Raw genomic sequence first — 15,325 nt, forward strand, 5'->3', positions numbered from 1 at the left:
AGGATTCAATCAGTTAACAGACGTAAACCACCTAAAATACTGACTGAAGCGTAGTAAGGCCTGAATAAACGTTGGCCGTGCATTTGATTTACGGCGGCGGACTGTCTACCAGAGAAACAAGCCAGGCCCTACGGCCATCTGCGCAGCAGCCCCGGCGGAGGCGTAGAGGGAGCGGCCCGCCCCCGCCCCCGCCGGCGCCAGGCCGGGGAGAGGGGAGCGCCGTCACGTGATTGAGTCAAGATGGCGTCGCCCAGCTGCTTGTGGCTCTTGGTCCTCGCTCTGTTGCCGGGGTTCTGCGCTGCCATAGCGCTGGGGCATCTCGACCCGCCCGCGCCGCTGCCGCTGGTGATCTGGCATGGGATGGGTGAGTGAGGGAGGGAGGGAGAGGAGGGTCAAAAGGATTTGGCTCCTCTTTCTCCTAGCCTGGCTTCGTGTCTGCAGAGTGAGAGTGTGAAGGGCGAGGATCATGGTCCCACAGCACCCGCCTGTCCCGCGACGTTTTAGGATTTGGGGGTTACACTGCATTGGAAAGAGAGATGCGGAATGAGCTGCCTTTGGTGAGCGCTCGCAGAGGACTGTGCACTGCGGTAGGGTTTTATGTGCCTGTTTAATCTCCATGGCGGTGGCGTCAGGAAGCGGCATCTGACACTTGCTCGGGAGAGCTGGGCTGTGGCTGCATGACCGCCGCATCCATCCTTTTATTCAGTCACATGTTGAGCAGAGATTTGTTAGGCACCTATAATTCATTTATACACTTAACGCATAGTTATTGAGCACCTGCTGGATGTTGAGGATACAGCAGTGAACTAAACAGACTAAATTCATTGCTCTTTTGGAACTGACTTTCCAGTGGGAGAGATAGACTATAAAGAAATAAAAAAGTAAAACGCATAAGTGCAATGGAGAAAAATAAAGCAGGAAGGCGGATAGAGCCTGGAGGTGGAGGCTTGCAACTTTATAGAACAAGGTCAGGAAAGGATTCACTGATAAAGTGACTTTTGAGCAAAGACCTGAAGTGGATAAGGGAAGATGCCATGTGGATATCTGGTAGGAGTAGCAAATGGAAAGGCCCTGAGGCAGAAATATGTCTGGTGAGCATGTTCAAGGAATAACATCCAGGTCAGTGTAGCTGGAACTGGGTGAGGAAGGAGAAGAAAATAGGGATTTAGTTCAGGGCTGGGAGTGGAGGTTGGGCATGACACGGTAGCCTGCGGATGTTACTGAGCCTGCTAAGTCTACTGTAGGGACTTTGGCTAGAATGAGATGGGAAGTTCTTGTGGGGGTTTTGAGCAGATGAGTAACATGATCTTATCGGCATTTTAAAAGCACTCTGGTTGCTACCTTGAGAATAGATTGTAGAGGGTCATGGACAGTCACAGGAAGAAAAGTTAGGAAGATTTTGCAGTAATTGAAATAAGAGATGATGGTGGCTTGAAACAGTATACTAATACAGGAGATTGTGAGAAATGGTTAAAGTTTAGATGCAGTTTGAAGGTGGAATGGATGAGATTTGCTAGCAGATTAGATCTGGGATGAAGGAGAAAGAAAGGAGTCAAGGATTTTTCCACGACTTTTGTCCTGGACAACGAGAAGGATGTTGTCGTTTTACCAAAATGGGGAAGCCTGTAGGATGACCAAATGTGAGGTGGAGAGAAAATCGAGAGTCTGCTTTTTAATGTACTAAATTTGAGATGTTTGTTACATATCCAGGGGTTGTAGAAGGTGTTTGGAGTGTGGAGTCCAAGACAGATACACATTGGAGATTTAAGCTGGGAGCCTTTACCATGTGGCTGCTATTTAAAGCCATGAGATCAGATGAGCTCACCCAGGGAGTGAGTGTACACAAGGGAGGGAAGAGGTCTAAAGACCAAGCCCTGAGGCACTCCCAACATTTGGAGGCTGAGGAGATGAGGAGAAATTAACAAAGGAGACAGTGATAGAATAACTAGGGAGGTGGTGGAGTCAGGAGAGTGCAGTGTCCTAGAAGCCAAGTGAAAATGTTTCTAGAAGGAGTCATCAGCTGCGAAATGTTGACAGGTCCAGTAAGATAAGGGCTGAAAATTGGTTATTGGATTTAGCGATATGAAGATGGCTAATGACCTTTTGAGGGGAGGGATGAGAGTGAGAGCCTTATTGGAATGGATTTTAAAAAAATGTTCAGAGAGGAATTAGAGTCAGTAAGTAGAGACAGTTCTTTCAAGGTTCTGTGCCAGGCCCCCGGGCTGCTACAGCAGAGTTAAAAGAGAACATAAGACAATCTGTCCCCTCCCAGAGCAGAGTCAGTCTGTAGGGGAGGCAGTTGAGTAACCAACAATTATAGTTCTGCCCCAGAAATACAAGATGCTCAAGGCCTTCTCCGTCTTTAAAAATGAATTCTTTTTTTTTTTAAACGAATTCTTAAGCTTACTCTCAGGTTGAAAATGGGATGATTAAGTTCAAAATGGAAAATGATTTCTGCCCACTTTTCCCACTTAGTGACCGCTTTGCTCCCTGTTCTTAGTTCTGTTTCCTTGAAACAGTGGGCGGGGGTTGGGGGGGAGACCAGGGCTGGGACTAGGGTAACTCAAGGAAGCCCTTAGTATACAAAATGTAAGTTAAAGGTCAGCTCTTGCATAAACCCGAGCGTGAGCGCCTCCTTAATTTTGTATTCTAGGCCCTTAATTTCTCTTACCCTAGTCCTGGCCCTGAAGAGAAATCAGATCCCAAATTACTTTAGAATCTATTAACCCCAAATATTCTGTATGATAAGGGAGAGGCCTATGCACCTCTGCTTATTTTTCAGTTGTCCCAATTATATTGTATGGGCTTTTGATGTTACCATGTTGATAAACATGAGCTGAGCAAAAAATGTTCTTTTTTTTTTTTTTTGAGATGAAATTCGTAGAATGTACAATTAACCATATGAAAGTATACAATTCAGTGGCATTTAATGTATTCACGTTGTGCAACCACCACTTCTCTCTAGTTTCAAAACTTTTTCATCACCTCTGAAAACACCTGAACCCATTAAATAATCACTCTTCATTCCACCTATCACCCCCAAGAAATGTTCAGTCTGCTTTCTGTCTCTACAGAGTTGTCTATTCTGGATGTATCATATAAAAGGAATTATACAATATGTGACCTTTCGTTTCTGGCTTATTTCACTTGTAAGAATGTTTTCAAGGTCCATCCATTTTGTAGCATGTGTCAGTACTTCGTTCCTTTTTATGGCTGAGTAATATTCCATTATATGTATATACCACAATTTGTTTGTCTATTCAACCATTGACGGACATTTGGGTGTTTTCCACCTTTTGGCTATTACAAATCATGCTGCTTTAAACATTCTTGAACAAGTCTCTGTAGGGACGTATGTTTCCATTTCTCTTGGGTATATATCTAGAAGTGAGATTCCTGGGTCATATGGTCATTGTGGCATTCAACTTTTTGAGGTACCATCAAACTGTTTTCATAGTGGCTGTATCATATTGCATTTCCACCAGCAATGTAAAGGGTTCCTATTTCTCCATATTTTTACCTATACTTGTTATTTTCCAATTTTTAAATAAATTTTTAAAAAAATTAAAGCCATCCTAGTAGGTGTGCAGTGGTGTCTCATTGTGATTTTGATTTGCATTTCCTTAATGACCAATATTGTTGAACATACATTCATGTGCTTATTGGTTATTTGCATATCTTCTTTGGAGAGATGTCCGTTCAAGTCCTTTCCCCATTTTTTAATTATGTTATCTTCTTGTTAAGTTGTAAGAATTCTTTTTATGTTTTGGATATTATCAGATATATAAAATCTGCAATTTTTTGGCAAATATTTGCTCTTATTCTATATGTTGTATTTTTGATGGTACCTTTTGAAGCACAAACTTTTTAAAAAAATAAATGATATTTTGATTTATGAGTTTCCTTGATTGTCTGTTGTCTAGGAGACAGCTGTTGTAATCCCTTAAGCATGGGTGCTATTAAAAAAATGGTTGAGAAGAAAATACCTGGAATTTACGTTCTATCTTTAGAGATTGGGAAGACCCTGATAGAGGTAAGGCCCTTCACGGCTCCGTTCCTGTGAAGGTTTGCTGATTGATTTCATGGAATGTACTCTTAAAATGCTTTACCTTGTATTTTTAGCAGCAAGTCATACACTGATACTTTAGTTTTTGAGTGGCTTGTGTGAGAGTACCAACCTAAACAAGTGTGCCTCTTAGAGAAGGTGCCAGTGGTTGTTTTCAGCCCCATCCTTTCACTTCTCTTTGGCCCATCTTTTAGGATGTGGAGAACAGCTTCTTCTTGAATGTCAACTCCCAAGTAAAGACAGTGTGTCAGATTCTTGCTAAGGATCCTAAATTGCAACAAGGCTACAATGCTATGGGATTCTCCCAGGGAGGCCAATTTCTGTAAGTCCCCTTCTATCACACCACTTACATGGAACTGATTTTTTGCCTTCAATTCAGATAAATCTGCTCCTCCAATTCTTTTGGAATCTCCGTCTCTTTTGAATGGAAAACTATTCTAAAATATTCCCATAGAAGAAGCTCTGTGGAGCTTAATTTATCCTCTATGAAGGAATAAAGATTTATGTTTGGCCATATCAGAGGAAAATCCTGAAACTTTGTGGCTGTGGGGCACCACAGAGGATTAAGTAGCCTCCTCTGGGCAGTTGATTGTTGATACATTTCCATCTTGACAGAACGGATAATCCTTATTTTTTCCCCAGGAGGGCAGTGGCTCAGAGATGCCCATCACCTCCCATGATCAACCTCATCTCCATTGGGGGACAACATCAAGGTAACTTTGGCCCTCTTTGCCAAAAAAATTCTAGCGGTTCTATTTGTACAAGAAGTCAGCCAACCTTGCAAAAATCCTATTTTTCTAGTTTATAAAAAACTAGCCAGCAATGATGAAGAAATAGGATTCCAGAGGCCTAGAACACAAGTAAATTGTTAAGTTAGCATCTCCTTCTCTCCAGTCTAATTGACATGATTTTCTGAAGGTGAGATGGTTGCAGCCACGTAGCAGGTGGTGGTTGAGGAGCTAGGAAAGTCCAACAACCTTTCCTGTCTTCTAACATGGGTGCAGTCCTATTGGCTTTAGACTTAGGCAGAGAATACTGTCTAGGCCTTTTTTGTCTGGAAGTTTAACAGACAAGGTTAAATCCTTCAGAAAACAACAGGTTTGCTATTTAGACAGAATTACATACTTTGTGGGGGAAGATGTGTCTTTGGAATAGAACTTTATCTCTGTTCTGATGGATGTAGCTGTTACTGGTGTAGTGTAGGTGCAGAAAGCTTCTCCTTATAACCTGGAAACTGGATTCAGCCAATTAACTGTTCCTGATGGGCAAGTAATTTGGTATCATAGGTCCCTTTCACAGATAAGGGAAACTAAGACCCTGCCTACCTTGTGGGACATTTTCAGGGGATGCAATAAAATAATAGGAAGGAAAATGCTTTTTTAAAGTACATGTAAAAAAAAAAAAAAACAAAGAAAAAAGTACATGTAGTATTCAGATGCAAGCTGGTAAAAACAGCTTATTCATTCATTGATTCAACAAATATTTATTGAAAACCTAGAAACAAGACAAAGTTTCTGCCTTCATGAAACTTCCATTCTAAATTGGGGGAGAATAAACATAAAACAAGTAAACAAACAAAAATTAATACAGATAGTGGTAAATATGATAAAGAAAAATAGGATAATACTTGAGGGAAGAATAGTGGTTGTATTGGTGAAAGGTGTGGACTCTGGAGCCAAGCTGCCCTTTTCATATCCTGGCTCCATCACTTACTAACCTTGAACAAGGCATCTAACCTCTCTGTTTGAAAATTTCCTATCTGCAATATGGTACAAATAATGATTTCTACTCCACAGGGTGGTTGTGAGGATTAAATTAATTATTGCCAATACATGCTTAGAACTGGCATGCCTGGTACCCCAAAAATGTTATTGATGAGGAAGATGAGGATGGAGGTATAACTGGGGGAGGTGGGGGAAATGGGGTTGGACACTGCTTGAGTTAGGGTATCCAGATGTGACTTCTCTAAGATCCAAGAGATAAGAATGAGGCCAGTCATTGAAGCAGTAAGAGAGGGAAGTACATTCTCCATGGAGGAGAAGGTGCAAAGGTCCTGAGGCAGAAAAGAGTGTGAGAGCACCAGGAAGAAGCTAGTTATAGTATTAATTCTCAATACATTCTTTTCTTGAGGAATAAATGAGTAAGATCAGGGTCCAGCTCTGGTTTTTGTTTCTCACGATGCCCTGCACACAGTAGGTATTTAGTACATGATTACTGAAGGCGTGGATGTTTGTCTTCTACTACTGTAGGTGTTTTTGGACTCCCTCGATGCCCAGGAGAGAGCTCTCACATCTGTGACTTGATCAGAAAAACACTGAATGCTGGGGCTTACAACAAAGCTGTCCAAGAACGGTAGGTATCGTTAGCTGAAAAGGATACCAAACTGTCACTGCATGAAAATATCATGCTCACTTTCATGCTAACCGTGATTCTAGGCTTAGGTGCTAGTGATATTCAAATGAAATAGGTTTTTTTTTGTAAATATCTCTATACTATCTGCTTCATTTTATGGTAAGCCTAAAACTGCTCTAATATTAATTTAAAGAAAGGGAGGCCATTTTTCTATATAAGAAGAATGTAATTGCACCAATAAATTTTCATCTTAAAAAACAAACAAAAAAGCCTTTAGAAAATACTAGGCCCAAGGAATAATTGTTAATATTTGAAGGACAGATTTTTCTTTTTAAAGATCATTGTTTTATTTTATTTTTCTTAATGGAGGTGCTGGGGATTGAACCCAGGACCTCGTGCATGCCAAGCATGGACCCTACCACTAAGCTATAGCCCCCCACCAGTACAGATTCTTTATGTTGTTAGCATCGAGGGGTTAGTCTCCTACATCAGTGTCCTCAACTCCTCAGATGTATTTGGATGTTTAAAAATACATAGAATCACTTTCAGAGTGTGTTCTCCTTAAGTTGTTTCCAAACTTTTAAACATCAGACTCCCTGGGGAATTCATTAAATATAAATTTCAGGGCTCCATCCCTAGAAATTCAGATTCAGTAGGTCTACAGTATTCTGGGTGATGACTGAGATTTGAGATCAACTCAGATGATTGTGGCATCTATCCTACTGGTCTTCCAAGTGAATGATTCTTGTCTGATAGCAGCTCTTCAATACAGCACTTCCCTGAAGCCCTGTCCAACGTACAGCCTTGTGGATGACTGGCCTATAGAAGCTACCTGCAGCCAGCTCTTTTCCTTTCCTACCCATTGGCTGCGTGCATAGTAACAAAGCTGTCTTGGGTCAACAGCACCACCTGATGGTCAGTGAGGGAAACTAAGAGACTGTCTCTCCACCTCCTTTCCTCAGGCAACTCCAACCACTGCTAAGCTTACCTCTTCCCTGGTTTGACTAGTCACAGCTGGGTTATTTATGTCCTGCCTTTTTTTTAAGTGAGTGTAGAGGCGCAGTCAGCTGTGGCGGTGGGGACAGCGACTCCTAAATCCTGGTTAAAAGTGGTACATAAATGGGTTTAAATCTTCTCTTTCTCTTTAACCTTTAATAAACTGGTAGTAAAAGAACAAAGAGTGATGAGCCCACACAGCAAAGAGAACAGGAGAGGAGAAAAGAAATAGAAGACGTCAACGTGTTTTTTTTCAGAGGCAGAAAGCAGGTGAATGAATGAGTGATCACTATTTTAGCCGAGCAGAAAAAGCTGAAACATTTCTGTCTGTGGAGGGATACACAGACAAGAAGGGACTAGCTTCACTTTTTGTAATTCCAGAAAGATTCGGGAAATAGACGCATGAGATACTTTGGAAGGTAGAGTATGTGTGTGGGACTAAAAGCAGGACTTTTTGTTGAAAATCTATATAAACGATGATCAAACTCCCCGATTCCCTTAAATGCACGTCCGAATGACTGATTCTCTCCCACCCTGAAAAGAGAAGCCAAATTTATCTTCTGGAGCCATTTAACTAGAGAAGTACCAGGCTTCGAGATAACAAGCACCAGGTGGTGGTAAATGCCTCAGTAAAAACCCATCCCCGCCCATCTAGCCCCCAGAATGGTAGCAGCCAGGCTCATTACCTGCTCAGCAGAAGTTTGACGGATCCCTCCCTGAGAAAACTCACTGGCCTCAGAGAAAAGCCCTTCAAGTTGATGGTTTGGAATCCTCCAGCAAATCTGGATGACTCCTGACTACCGTGTAGTGAACCCACCGTAGATAAGCTCTGTTCTTGTGCAGAGAGCTTTCGGTCAGCTCTGTAGTACCTTGTAGCCAAGGACCCCTCGTCAGACATCTGAGGAAACCTTCCAACATGAAAGACAGACCAAAGCAAACAAAAAGTAAAAAGGAACGTGAAAAAGACAGATGGCAATTCAAGATGCTGAAGAAAACCTAAAAAGAAAACCAACCAAACAAAAAAACAAATAAACCTATATTACTATCTTCAAAGACAAGAGGTCATCCATGACACTAGAAAAGAATACAGTTGAAACTAGCAATCAGAGGGAGTAAGAGAAAGCTCCTGGAAATTAAAAGTATAACCAAAATTTAAAAAATGTGTTAGAGGTATGGGAATATAAGGTTGAGGAAATCTCCTGGAATTTAAAACAAAACTCAATGAGGTAGAAAAAAACAGGAAACATACTCTCATGAGGTGACATCCTAGGGGAGGAAAGAGGTCTCCAAGTGAACAGATGCACTAGATAACCTCTAACGGTGCAAAGGCCATGGCCGAAATAAACAGGATGCAGTGATGGAGAGTAATGGAGGAGGTACCTAATTTGGACAGAATGGTCTTGGAAGAAGAGATATTTAAGCTGGGATCTGAAGGATAATAAAGGAGCAGAGGAGATGATAAGAAAAGAGGAATCAGGCAGAGGGACCTTGAGCTGGGGACAAGTTTGTCTCATTCTAGACCAGGTGACTAGAGTTTAGTGATAGACAGGAGACTTGAACAGGGAAGCAAGGGCTACATCATCCAAGGACCCATAGGCTGCAAAGGAGTTTAGATTTCTTCTGAACGTCATGGGAAGCTATTGGGAGGTTTTAAACAAAGGAATAACATGGCCCGATTGATGTTTTTGGAAGATCTCCCCTTTGTGGAGAGTGGATTGTAAAGGAGGTAGGGGAGAAGCAGGCAGACCACTTAGGGGGCTGTTGCCAAGGCCTAGATAAGAGGTGATGGTAGCTTGGACACCAGGTGGCCACAGTGGGATGGAGGGAAGTGAGAGGACTTGAGATATGTTCCCTAACATTGTAGCTGAACTGGACTTGTCAGCCAGCCTACAGCTCACCATTTATAACAGTTTTCCTGGGAAATGCTTTCTGAGTTCTCAACAGCTCACTTACAGATTGGCTTTGAGGATCTTTTTCTAATTTAATACAGTTGTTTGCTTTTTCTTTTTAAAGTTTCTTGATACAGGTAAAATTTCCTTTTAACAAATGGCCAGTATGAGACTGAAAGAGGCAAATAGTCTTAAGTAGAGGGCTGTAGAGGGAGATGGTAAGAGCTGAAAGTGACAAAAGGAAATAGCTTTCTCTGCAGAATTGTATTCGGCTGCCCTCTGCATCAGGGAAGATTCTGCTTGCAAGAGAGAAACCAGATCACAGAACAGGACAGCATGTGCCACCATGGTCTGGAGGCATGATTAGAGTGAGAAAGCTCAATGCCATAGGGAAGCCAATATTAATGAGGCCGCTTCCTAAATCTTTAGGACTTCCTGGACTGTGCTAAATAAATAGCACATGTGTGCCTCGGGTGTCTTGTTGATGAACTGTTTTGCAAGCAGAAGTCTTGTCTTTCCTATTAGAGGGTGAGGCATGGGACTTGTAGACTCTGGTCTTAATGTCCTTTTGAAGTCTCTTCGTGGCCTGTGCTCAGGGGCAGGCGCCAGACATGCTGACCAACGCGCATCTTGCTCACCTTCCTTTCTTTTCCTCCCATAGCCTGGTGCAAGCAGAATACTGGCATGACCCCATAAAGGAGGACGTATACCGCAACCACAGCATCTTCTTGGCAGATATTAACCAAGAGAGAGTAAGCACCCAACCCAGGCCACCGTAGTTGTGCATTCTTTTTTTTTTTTTAATTGGGGGCATTGTAAATAGATTAGCAGTGACTGTTTACCCAAAATATCCCAGACAGAACCCAGGAAACAAGAAGTTCTGTTTTGGGGGGGAGGTGGTGCTTATGAGATTCAGTTCCTTTTAAGAAGGCTGAAATTCACTTGGCTTTCTTCCCTTGGGTTCTTTCCCTTTGCTAGTGTTGAAGTAGCAAGATGAGTCAGTAGGTTGCTGGCTGGTGTACGTGTAACTTCATAGCTGCTGTCTTACCAAGGGGAGCCTTCCTAGTGGATCCCTTTGGGGTCATATTTTCTCAGAAGAGTGATTTGCTTACGAGAGAGACTGCAGAAGGGACTGAGTGTGCCCCAAGTTCGGGAGATTCTGGTTTGGGAGATTCTGGTAAACTAGATGGCTCGGTTTATAGTGGGCTTATCTGGAAGTTTTAAAAAACAGTGAAATTTGAAGTAGGGAGTGGTGGGAGCAGGATAGTATAGCTGAACCACTCAGAATTTGCAGTTTCTTATTTTGCCTTGGCTTTTTCTGGCTAGAAGCCTTTAAGCTACATGATTGAGTCCTATGGAGTGCAGTGACAGATGCACGGTGGCACCTGTATGCTGTGGTTGGTTGGGGCATCGTCAGTCAATCAGATAGGATGATAAGACTGTACCAGGTATATTCTGGGCAGAAAGCTAGAAAAGCAGCTCATATCATGAAGAAACATGGTGGCCCAGGGTCAGGGAGACCAGAGCACTGAAAGGTTTTAATTCCTCTGCTGGAACCTGATGGCAGTGTCCCTCAGGTACTTACTACTGGCCCTTCCTCCAGGGTGTCAATGAGTCCTACAAGAAAAACCTGATGGCCCTGAAAAAGTTTGTGATGGTGAAATTCCTCAATGATTCCATTGTGGACCCTGTGGATTCTGAGGTGAGACACTGCTAAGGCCATAATGCCAGGAGCCCATCAGAGTGAATAGCATTAAAGTCCAGAGTAATTGCCCATTGGGGAAGACCTTCAGTCCCTTCCACCAGTCTTTGTGGAGAGCAGGGGTTCTTTCTGGAGGTCTGTAAATAGAACACTGAGGAGGGTTATAACCCCCCCACTGCCCAAAATTGTATGTTAAGTTGTGTACAGTTGACCCTTGAACAACATGGGGGTTAAGGGCGCTGACCCTTTGCACAGTCAGAAATCCGTGTATAATTATCGTAAGCCCTCTCAGCATCCACGGTATTGAAAAAACCCGGATAGAGGTTGACTCGAATAGTTCAAACCTGTGTCATTTAAGGGTCAATTGTAGTTGTATTCTCAGAGGGAGAGTCTATAATTTTTATCAGATTTTCAGAGATCTGTGATCCAAAAGAGATTCAGAATCACCAGCCCAAAGTCTAAATCTCTGGGGTTCACATTCAAGGGCTGCCTTGACCTGGCTTCGATTTGTCTTTCCAGCCTAATCTTGCTTCACGACCACTCAGTATCCTCTCTGATCCAGCCGTATTGTTCTACTGATGTGCCCCAGACTTGCCATGTGCTTTTTCTTTTGTGTGTTTTTGTTCATGCTTTTCAGTCTCCAGAATGCCCTTCCTTGGGCTCCTCCACCTGACAAGCTGTGTTCAGCTGTCAAGGCCAAACCCAGATGTCACTTCCTCCATCCAGGAGACCATCCCTCTTCCAAGCAGAATTTGCTCCCCCTTTTAAAGACTCATCAGCCTCTGTTATATCAGCACTTATCACACTGGGTCAGACCACCAGGGACTAGCAAACTACAGCCTGTGGGCTAAATCCAGCCTGCCACCTGCTTTTGTGTGGCCCACAAACTAAAAATGGTTTTTGCATTTTTAAATGGTAGGAAAAAATCAAAAGAATATTTGATGATGTGAAAATTTGAAATTCAGATTTCAGTGTCTATAAATAAAGTTTCATTAGAATGCAGCCATATTCATTTTTTAAAATATTGTCTGTGGTTGCTTTTGCATTACAATAGCAGCATTGAGTAGTTGAAACCACGTGGTCCTTAAAGCCTGAAATATTTTGTATCTGGTCTTTATAGAAAAGTCTGCTGACCTCCACACTAAACAATTAGTTGTTTCTGTGCATCAGACTAGAGCTTCTTGAAAACAGGGACTGTATACATATTCATCTTTTAATGTCTAGAGGTCAGCATAAGGCTTTTCATGGGGCAGGTGCTCAGTAATTGTAGGAAGCAGTGATTCTGGAAAATTGGAAAGCTCTTTGGATAGATCAACTCACCCGTCTGAATCCACCCTTAAAAAGAGAGGGCTTAAGACATGCTTTATTTCCCCTACTTGCTGCAGCTTTAGAATCTTCAGCGGGTTGGTAGTCTTAGCTACTAGCGAGTCTTAAATTTGTTTGGCAGTGTGTGCATTTGTCTGATCTGACCTCATTTCTTCCTCTCTCCAGTGGTTTGGATTTTATAGAAGTGGCCAAGCCAAGGAAACCATTCCCTTACAGGAGAGCACCTTGTACACACAGGTAACTGGGGAGGAGAGAGGCACGGCCCTTTTCAGCACCTGGCTCCTGAAGCTGCTAGGTGCTTTGGTGATGGACCTTGTCCCGTACATCCCCGCCCAGCAGGTGCTCATGAGGCGACTGACTCATGTCTGATCTGAGCAAGGCTTGTTAGGCTGATTGTTGCACTACCGCAGTCTACTTCCTGAAGATTGAAGGACCTGTACCTCATGGTTTTCAAGCAGATAAGAGAGACACATCTGTAACTCCGTCCTTCTGATAACAAGGTTTAGAACTGGCTTCCTTTGCTGAGGTACACTCTGCTACAAATCCAGGAAGCCCCCAAGCATGACAAAAACAGAGGAGAGGGCTGTTACTTTGAAACATTCACAGATGCGGAAGTCCTGTTTGTAAACCAGGCATTGACACAGGGAGCTCCTCCTGCAGGAGGCTGAGAGCAATGGAGTGTGAATTTTGTACAGCAGTAGGTCCTGTTCCTCACCACTGCTGGTTCTGGGACCTTCCACACTCTGAGGGTTTTATATTGGAGATACTCTCCCCCGAATGCACAAGTGCTACATCTGAGCCACTCTCCTTCTACTAGAATTCCTTTAAGTAATTTCACATGCCAGCTGTCTCCTCGGTTTTTCTCCTGCACCTGGCACCCCAACTTAGGTGACGTGAAAGGAAAGGGAAGCTGGGGTCTCTAAAGAGTTTTGGAAATTACAACTAGGAACTTATCATGAAGCTCAAATTGATGGTAGCTATAGCAGAAGCAATGTTCTGGCACCATCCTTAACCGCTCATCTTCCCAGCCACCCTTGTTCTGCGGCATCCTGGCTGTGGGCAGACTATGAACATGTCTGAGTTTTGTTATCCAAGTGTTGGATATGTTTTAAGTTACCTGGCTAATGTTCTCCTATCTTTGGCTCAGTCCCACTTAACTTGACATTTTGAGGCAGTTTTGTCCGTGTGGTCCTCCAGAAGCCTTGGGAAACTTCAGAAAGCAGAATATGAAACTCTGTATACAATGATCTCAATTGCTCATTTTTAATGCTTAAGAAAAAAAAAACTGGAGGGAAGTATCCTTTTTGGCATTTTCAACAATACACCTACATTTTAATACTCTGGGAAAGGATTGCATTTTGAGAATATATCTCAAGTTGACAGTCTATTTCTTTACTGTTTTACTATAAAACTTTTCATTAAGCCTCTGGATTATGGCCTGTCTCTCTGCAGGACCGCCTGGGACTAAAGGAAATGGACAATGCAGGACAACTGGTGTTCCTAGCTGTGGAAGGGGACCACCTTCAACTGTCTGAAGAATGGTTTTATACCCACATCATACCCTTCCTTGAGTGAAACCCTGGAGTTTGCACCAGAGCTCAGGGAACCCCTCACACTTCCAAACCAGTTCCCTACACGCCCATGCCTGAGCTCAGATCCAGCTTGCAACTAATCCTCTCTAGTCATCCTCTTACACACCGTGCCCGGAAAGATCTAAGATATGAATCTTATTGTTTGCCTCATCCTATCAGCATATGGTGTTAAATACAAGTTTAATCAGCTAATAACCATGGAGATTGTTTTACCACACTCTGATGTGGTCAGACCGTTTTCAGGAATCGGGAGTTTGCTGCAGGTCAGTGGCAGAAATGTGCCCAGGCCCAGAAAAGATGGAGCAAACTAAACCAATGAGATAAGACCCTTAAGACAGATGCCGTTTTCAGGAAAATCTAGCCACGTCTCAAGCCAAGAGGCCAGTACCCAGACCTGAGGTAGTCACATAAATGCTCTCAGTTGTGCTGGTAGAGGTTTAACCAGTGCTTAGAAAAGTAAAGTATTGCTTGAATGTGTCCCCATAATTTCTCTGAGGCTGCCCTCCCCTCTGAGTATGTTGCTTTCTGTGGTGTCTCAGCTGTTACTAGACAGATTCTGCCAGCCCACCATCTTGCCTCCGTAGTACTTTTTGTCTCCTCAGGTAGTGAATTAGTTGCTCTGTCACAGAAGGAGGGAAGTAGCGCCCAACTGGATTGCTTAAGTGAGGAAGTGTACGTATTGCTTAACTTAGATGGGGGGAGGCGGGGAGAGGAGGTCAAAGGAAAATGTAGACATTAAAATGAAAAAGAGGTAGCTGGTTCTTTCCATTCCATCCTTGATGAACCTGTCCTTTATATGACGAGTGGTCTGGATTCTAGAGTCACTGTCGCTAGCATCAGCAAAGAATGGGAGGGAAAATGTGGAGATCAGGCCTTCTAACTGCCATGTCAAAAATTCTTATTTATCAGCACGCTCCAAACTGCTTCTGATGTGTTCTGTGAAAAAAAGATTGCTCAAAAAGCTTAGGGAATATTCCATATCCTTTTTCTGCTCTTGGAGATCAGCCCATATTAGAATATTAAGGACTCTGAAAATTCCTGTTACAGTAAAGAGAATTAACCTTACCCTGCTGCTTCCCACAGTATTTGAGCATGGCTGTCTTAGCTCCTACTCCCTCATCCCATGAAAACCGAGCGACTTTTTGGAAGACTGTTCTGCAGAACGCCAGTTTGGGGAAATGAGTAACCACATTTGAGGGAAGCATCTTGTTAGGGCTGCAGAGTTTACCTTTTATGATCTTTCCTTCACCTCTCTTAAGACTTCTCTCTAAACTAAAAGAAGAGAGGATGAAAGGCAAGAAGTGGGGGGATGTGAAAATAATTTTTTGAAGTTGTCTAAAATAAAGAGTAGTTTCTTATCCTTGGTGTCATTTTTTCTTATCTCTGTGCAGCAAATATCATA

The 15,325-nt window shown here is 42.9% G+C and overlaps 1 protein-coding gene across 1 annotated transcript; it reads left to right on the plus strand.

The window, feature by feature from the left end:
- Nucleotides 1–206: 206 nt before the first annotated feature.
- Nucleotides 207–15,281, plus strand: PPT1 (palmitoyl-protein thioesterase 1). Its single transcript, XM_010959808.3, has 9 exons — nucleotides 207–364; nucleotides 3,924–4,033; nucleotides 4,261–4,388; nucleotides 4,709–4,779; nucleotides 6,316–6,418; nucleotides 9,965–10,055; nucleotides 10,907–11,005; nucleotides 12,497–12,568; nucleotides 13,784–15,281. Exons 1-9 carry the CDS (start codon nucleotides 241–243, stop codon nucleotides 13,904–13,906), a joined length of 921 nt encoding a protein of 306 aa, XP_010958110.1. The 5' UTR covers nucleotides 207–240; the 3' UTR covers nucleotides 13,907–15,281.
- The last annotated feature ends 44 nt before the right edge of the window (nucleotides 15,282–15,325 follow it).

The sequence above is a fragment of the Camelus bactrianus genome, chromosome 13 (assembly GCF_048773025.1).
Source record: "Camelus bactrianus isolate YW-2024 breed Bactrian camel chromosome 13, ASM4877302v1, whole genome shotgun sequence".
Taxonomy (NCBI): Eukaryota; Metazoa; Chordata; class Mammalia; order Artiodactyla; family Camelidae; genus Camelus; species Camelus bactrianus.

What these genes read in the sequence shown, in the direction of transcription:
- PPT1 (XM_010959808.3), top strand. Translation starts at nt 241, where the DNA reads ATGGCGTCGCCCAGCTGCTTGTGGCTCTTGGTCCTCGCTCTGTTGCCG. An exon ending in CAGATATTAACCAAGAGAGA is followed by an intron (nt 10,056 to 10,906) that starts GTAAGCACCCAA and finishes CCCTTCCTCCAG; the next exon opens with GGTGTCAATGAGTCCTACAA. An exon ending in AGAGCACCTTGTACACACAG is followed by an intron (nt 12,569 to 13,783) that starts GTAACTGGGGAG and finishes GTCTCTCTGCAG; the next exon opens with GACCGCCTGGGACTAAAGGA.